This window comes from Petromyzon marinus, unplaced genomic scaffold, assembly GCF_048934315.1.
Source record: "Petromyzon marinus isolate PM22_M1 ecotype Great Lakes invasive population unplaced genomic scaffold, UKy_Petmar_22M1.pri1.0 PM_Scaffold_208, whole genome shotgun sequence".
In the NCBI taxonomy this organism is placed as follows: Eukaryota; Metazoa; Chordata; class Hyperoartia; order Petromyzontiformes; family Petromyzontidae; genus Petromyzon; species Petromyzon marinus.
Genome location: NW_027423178.1, coordinates 122323 through 130304, shown reverse-complemented (window position 1 = coordinate 130304; position 7982 = coordinate 122323). Strand labels below are relative to the sequence as shown.

Below are 7982 nucleotides of genomic sequence, written 5' to 3'. Positions count from 1 at the left end.
CACTAAGCTTCAGGTCTTCTCGGCCACGGTCATTCCCTCCCTTCTCTACGCTTGCGAAACGTGGACCCCCCTAATGGAACATCTTCGCCGGTTAGAAACATTTAGGCTGACCTGCCTACGATCCATCCTGGGTTTAACCAGACTGGATTGTGTGAGGAGCTCACAAATCCTTGAAAGATCTGGGCAGGGTCCCATCGGTGAGCTCCTCCGGCAGGCAAGGCTGCGATGGCTGGGTCATGTAGCCCGCATGCCCAGCCACCGCATGCCGAAACAGCTTTTGTTTGGCCGGATTGAGGGGGCTAAGCGGGCGCGGCACGGGCTAGAGAAGAGATGGAGTGATGTGGTACAGGAGGACGTGGAGCTGAGTGGACTTGCCGATGACTGGTACCAGCGGTGTCAAGATCAGCCTCTGTGGAGGAGGCTCGTGAAGGATGCTACTGCGCAGTTGGAGGCAGTCGCCCTCCAACAACAACGGAGGGCGGAGGAGCGACGCTCACAACAGCGAGCGGAGCGCCGGGTGGCTAAAGCACAGCAGGTTGGCACAGTAGGGGGCACAGGTGGTGCATCAGCCAGTCATCTCAGTCAGTCGACCCGTGGCACCTGGGTCTGCCCCGTGACCTCCTGCCAGCGGGCGTTCGACACTTCACGTGGCCTCAGGGTGCACATAGCCTGGCACAAGCGTCGTGGTGACGTCACCGCCACTTAGTGGCGAATGGCGGTTGTTGTTGTTGTTGTGTGTCACTGTGTGTGTGTCACTGTGTGTGTCACTGTGTGTGTGTCACTGTGTGTGTGTCACTGTGTGTGTCACTGAGTGTGTCACTGTGTGTGTGTCACTGTGTGTGTCACTGTGTGTGTCACTGTGTGTATCACTGTGTGTGTGTCACTGTGTGTGTCACTGTGTGTATCACTGTGTGTGTCACTGTGTGTGTGTCACTGTGTGTGTGTCACTGTGTGTATCACTGAGTGTGTCACTGTGTGTGTGTCACTGTGTGTGTCACTGTGTGTGTGTGTCACTGTGTGTGTGTCACTGTGTGTGTGTCACTGTGTGTGTCACTCTGTGTCACTGTGTGTGTCACTGTGTGTGTGTCACTGTGTGTGTGTCACTGTGTGTGTGTCACTGTGTGTGTCACTGTGTGTGTCACTCTGTGTCACTGTGTGTGTCACTGTGTGTGTGTCACTGTGTGTGTGTCACTGTGTGTGTCACTGTGTGTGTCACTGTGTGTGTGTCACTGTGTGTGTGTCACTGTGTGTGTCACTCTGTGTCACTGTGTGTGTCACTGTGTGTGTGTCACTGTGTGTGTCACTGTGTGTGTCACTGTGTGTGTGTCACTGTGTGTGTCACGCACCACGCCAGACCCATAGACTCATGCCTCTTGGTGAACCCCCCCATGTGACCCCCCCGTGACCCCTCGTGACCCCCCATGTGACCCCTCGTGACCCCCCCGTGACCCCTCGTGAACCCTCGTGACCCCCCCATGTGACCCCTCGTGACCCCCCCCATGTGACCCCCCCATGTGACACCCATGTGACCCCCCATGACCCCCCATGTGACCCCTCGTGACCCCTCGTGACCCCTCGTGACCCCCCATGTGACCCCCATGTGACCCCCCATGTGACCCCCCTGTGACCCCCCTGTGACCCCCATGTGACCCCCCGTCACCCCCCAAGTGACCCCTCATGACCCCCCATGTGACCTCCCATGTGACCCCTCGTGACCCCCCCATGTGACCCCCCAAGTGACCCCTCGTGACCCCTCGTGACCCCCCATGGGACCTCCCCATGTGACCCCTCGTGACCCCCCCATGTGACCCCCCAAGTGACCCCTCGTGACCCCCCATGTGACCCCCCCATGTGACCCCCATGTGACCCCCCGTCACCCCCCAAGTGACCCCTCGTGACCCCTCGTGACCCCCCATGTGACCTCCCATGTGACCCCCCCCCCCAGACTCGTTGGTGTTTGACAACTCCTACTCGTGGGTGCACTCCAAGAAGCTCAAATTCACTGTCAAGATGCTCCCACCCCTGCCTGCTACAGTCACCCAGTCACTCAGTCAGGCACCCAGTCAGTCAGTGACTCAGTCACCCAGTCAGTCACTCAGTCAGTCAGTCACTCAGTGACTCAGTCACCCAGTCACCCTGTCACCCAGTCAGTCACTCAGTCACTCAGTCAGTCACCCAGTCACCCAGTCACTCAGTCAGGCACCCAGTCAGTCAGTGACTCAGTCACCCAGTCACCCAGTCAGTCACTCAGTCACCCAGTCACTCAGTCAGTCACCAAGTCACCCTGTCAGTCACTGAGTGACTCAGTGACTGGGTGAATCAGTCACTCAGTCACCCAGTCACCCAGTCACTCAGTCACCCAGTCAGACACCCAGTCACTCAGTCACCCAGTCAGTCACTCAGTCACCCAGTCACTCAGTGACTCAGTGACTGAGTCACTCACCACACAGAGACCCACAGACTCACCACACAGAGACCCACAGACTCACCACACAGAGACCCATAGACTCACCACACAGAGACCCATAGACTCACCACACAGAGACCCATAGACTCACCACACAGAGACCCATAGACTCACCACACAGAGACCCATAGACTCACCAGACAGAGACCCATAGACTCACCACACAGAGACCCATAGACTCACCACTCAGAGACCCATAGACTCACCACACAGAGACCCATAGACTCACCACACAGAGATCCATAGACTCATCACATAGAGACCCATAATCTCATCACACAGAGACCCATAGACTCACCACACAGAGACCCACAAACTCACCACACAGAGACCCACAGACTCACCACACAGAGACCCATAGACTCACCACACAGGAACCCACAGACTCACCACACAGAGACCCATAGACTCACCACTCAGAGACCCATAGACTCACCACACAGAGACCCATAGACTCACTCACACAGAGACCGACAGACTCACCACACAGAGACCCATAGACTCACCACACAGAGACCCACAGACTCACCACACAGAGACCCACAGACTCACCACACAGAGACCCATAGACTCACCACACAGAGACCCACAAACTCACCACACAGAGACCCATAGACTCACCACACAGAGACCCATAGACTCACCACACAGAGACCCATAGACTCACCACTCAGAGACCCATAGACTCACCACACAGAGACCCATAGACTCACCACACAGAGACCCATAGACTCATCACACAGAGACCCACAGACTCATCACACAGAGACCCATAGACTCACCACTCAGAGACCCATAGACTCACCACACAGAGACCCATAGACTCACCACACAGAGATCCATAGACTCATCACATAGAGATCCATAGACTCATCACACAGAGACCCATAGACTCACCACACAGAGACCCATAGACTCACCACACAGAGACCCATAGACTCACCACATAGAGACCCACAGACTCACCACACAGAGACCCATAAACTCATCACACAGAGACCCATAGACTCACCATACAGAGACCCATTGACTCACCACACAGAGACCCACAGACTCACCACACAGAGACCCATAGACTCACCACACAGAGACCCATAGACTCACCACACAGGGACCCACAGACTCACCACACAGAGACCCATAGACTCACCACACACTGACCCACAGACTCACCACACAGAGACCCATAGACTCACCACACAGAGACCCATAGACTCACCACACACTGACCCACAGACTCACCACACAGAAACCCATAGACTCACCACACAGAGACCCATAGACTCACCACACAGAGACCCATAGACTCACCATACAGAAACCCATAGACTCACCACACAGAGACCCATAGACTCACCACACAGAGACCCATAGACTCACCACACAGAGACCCATAGACTCATGACACAGAGACCCATGACTCACCATACAGATACCCATTGACTCACCACACAGAGACCCATAGACTCACCACACAGAGACCCACAGACTCACCACACAGAGACCCATAGACTCACCACACAGAGACCCATAGGCTCACCACACAGAGACCCATAGACTCACCACACAGAGACCCATAGACTCACCACACAGAGACCCATAGACTCACCACACAGATCCATAGAAATGATGATGGTATTAGTGGTGATGGTGATGGCGTTAATGATGTTAGTGATGATGACGGTTAGCAATGATGATAATGATGATGTTAATGGTGATGATGTTAGTGATGATGATGTTAGTGATGGCGTTCGTGAAAATAGTGATGATGATGATAGTGATGTTAGTGATGTTAGTGGTGATGTTAATGAAGATGCTATTAGTGATGATGATAGTGATGTTAGTGGTGATGTTAATGAAGATGCTATTAGTGATGTTGATGATAGTGATGATGTTAATACTAATGATGTTAGAGATGATGATGGTGATGATGTTAATGAAGATACTATTAGTGATGATGATAATGATGATGCTATTAGTGATGTTGATGATAGTGATGATGTTAATACTAATGATGATGTTAGAGATGATGATGGTGATGATGCTAATGAAGATGCTATTAGTGATGATGATGTTGGAAATAGTGATAGTGATGATGATGCTAGTGATGATGTTAATGATGATAGTGATAATGTTAATACTAATAATGATGTTAGAGATGATGATGATAGTGATGATGTTAATACTAATGATGATGTTAGAGATGATGATGGTGATGATGATAGTGATAATGTTAATACTAATGATGATGTTAGAGATGATAATGATTATGATAGTGATGATGTTAATACTAATGATGTTAGAGGAGATGACGGTGATGATGATGAAGATGCTATTAGTGATGATGATAGTGATGATGTTAATACTAATGATGATGTTAGAGATTATAATGGTGCTGATGATGATGATAGTGATGATGTTAATACTAATGATGATGTTAGAGATGATGATGGTGATGATGATGTTAATGAAGATGCTATTAGTGATGATGATGGTTATGATGTTAAGACTAATGATGATGATAACGGTATTAATATTATTATTGGGGTAACCCATCAATCTCCACGGACCACTAAAAAATTGTTTTTATTTTAAAAACCCCACTCCAATGACGAACACGCCCACCCATCGCGGCCTAGTTACCCTGCCTGACAAAGTGCACCTCCACTGGGCAGAAATATCTAGGCGAGGCCGGTGTGATGGGGGCGGGGGTGTGGTTGACGCATTAGACTTGCCCGATGATGACTACACTACACTATACACTACACTATACACTACACACGACACTATACACTACACTATACACTACACACTACACTATACACTACACTATACACTACACTATACTATACACGACACTACACACTATACTATACACTACACACTATACACTACACTATACTATACATTACACTACACTATACACTACACTATACTATACACTATACACTACACACTACACTACACACTACACTATACACTACACTATACACTACACTATACACTACACTACACTATACACTACACTACACTATACACTACACACTATACACTACACACTATACACTACACTATACTATACATTACACTACACTATACACTACACTATACACTACATTATACACTACACTATACACACGACACTATACACTACACTATACACTACACTACACTTTACACTACACTATACACTACACTATACACTACACTATACACTACTCTATACACTATACTATACACTACACTATACACTACACTATACACTACACTATACACGACACTACACTTTACACTACACTATACACTACACTATACACTACACTATACACTACACTATACACTACACTACACTTTACACTACACTATACACTACACTATACACTACACTATACACTACACTACACTTTACACTATACACTACACTATACACTATACACTACACTATACACTACACTATACACTATACTATACACTATACTATACACTACACTATACACGACACTACACTTTACACTACACTATACACTACACCCTACACTATACACTACACACTACACTATACACTACACACTACACTATACACTACACTACTATACACTACACACTAAACTATACACTACACACTATACACTACACTACTATACACTACACTATACACTACACACTATACACTACACTATACACTACACACTATACACTACACTCTACACTACACTACGCACTACACTACTATGCACAACACAACACTACTAAACACTACACTATATACTACACTACTACACACTACACTACACACTACACTATACACTACTAAACACTACACTACACACTACACTACACTATACACTACTAAACACTACACACTATACACTACACTATACACTACACTATACACTACTATACACCACACAATACACTACACTATACACTACACTACTACACTACTACTATACACTACACTACACAACACACTACGCCATACACTACACTATAGACTACACACTACACTACACACTACACTATACACTACACACTACACTACTACTAAACAATACACACTACACTACACTACTAAACACTACACACTACAGTGGTAGTAGTACCAGCAATGCATCCCAGACAGATAACAGAAAAACCCCTTCATCTATGCCCGGGCCCAGCCGATATAAATATTGTTGTTGTTGTGGTGACCCTCAAATCGATTCACGTGGCAGTGCAGGGACAGAGAAGGCGGTGAAACCACGTGACTGCCACTGTACACTACACTATACACTACACCCTACACTATACACTATACACTACACACTATACACTACACTGTACACTACACACTATACACTACACACTATACACTACACTACACACTACACTATACACTACACTATACACTACTAAACACTACACTATACACTACATTATATACTACACTATACACTACACTATAAACTACACTACACACTACACTATACACTACACTACACACTATACACTACACACTACACTATACACTACACTATACACTACACGCTACACTATACACTACACACTACACTACACTATACACTACACTATACACTACACACTACACTATACACCACTACACACTACACTATACACTACACCTTACACTATACACTACACACTATACCATATACACTGCACTATACACTACACACTACACTACACTATATACTACACTACACACTATACTACACTATACACTACACCCTACACCCTACACTAAACACTATACACTACACCCTACACTAAACACTATACACTACACCCTACACTATACACTACACACCACACTACACCCTACACTATACACCACACCCTACACTATACATTACACTATACACTACACCCTACACTATACACTACACTATACACTACACTCTACACTATACACTACACTACTAAACACTACACACTGCTGCAACTTTCACGGACAGATTTCAGGACGAGGAATTGAACCGTTCTCAGCACAGACGTTTAATACGTGAGTAATCCATCACGCGAGTAATCCATCACGCGAGTAATCCATCACGCGAGTAATCCATCACGTGAGTAATCCATCACCGCAGATGTAATCTGTCACAGATGTAACACATCACGTGAGTAATCCATCACCGCAGATGTAATCTGTCACAGATGTAACACATCACGTGAGTAATCCATCACCGCAGATGTAATCTGTCACAGATGTAACACATCACGTGAGTAATCCATCACCGCAGATGTAATCTGTCACAGATGTAACACATCATGTGAGTAATCCATCACGTGAGTAATCCATCACCGCAGATGCAATCTGTTACAGATGTAACACATCACGTGAGTAATCCACGCGAGTAATCCATCACCGCAGATGTAATCTGTTACAGATGTAGCACATCACGTGTGTAATCCATCACGTGAGTAATCCATCACCGCAGATGTAATCTGTTACAGATGTAATCGATTACAGATGTAATCTATTACAGATGTAATCCATCACGTGAGTAATCCATCA

General features: G+C 46.6%; 1 protein-coding gene across 2 annotated transcripts in view; it reads left to right on the top strand.

Moving 5' to 3' along the window:
- LOC142922907 (uncharacterized) overlaps nt 1-7348 on the top strand; it is a 10721-nt gene extending 3373 nt beyond the window's left edge. Inside the window, exon 2 of one of the 2 annotated variants that reach the window (XM_076063850.1) lies at nt 1946-7348. In XM_076063850.1, coding sequence (XP_075919965.1) covers nt 5076-6281 — 1206 coding nt within the window. In that variant the 5' untranslated portion in view covers nt 1946-5075 and the 3' untranslated portion in view covers nt 6282-7348. The remainder of the gene's footprint in view (nt 1-1945) is intronic. The other variant, XM_076063851.1, reaches the window with a different exon arrangement.
- The last annotated feature ends 634 nt before the right edge of the window (nt 7349-7982 follow it).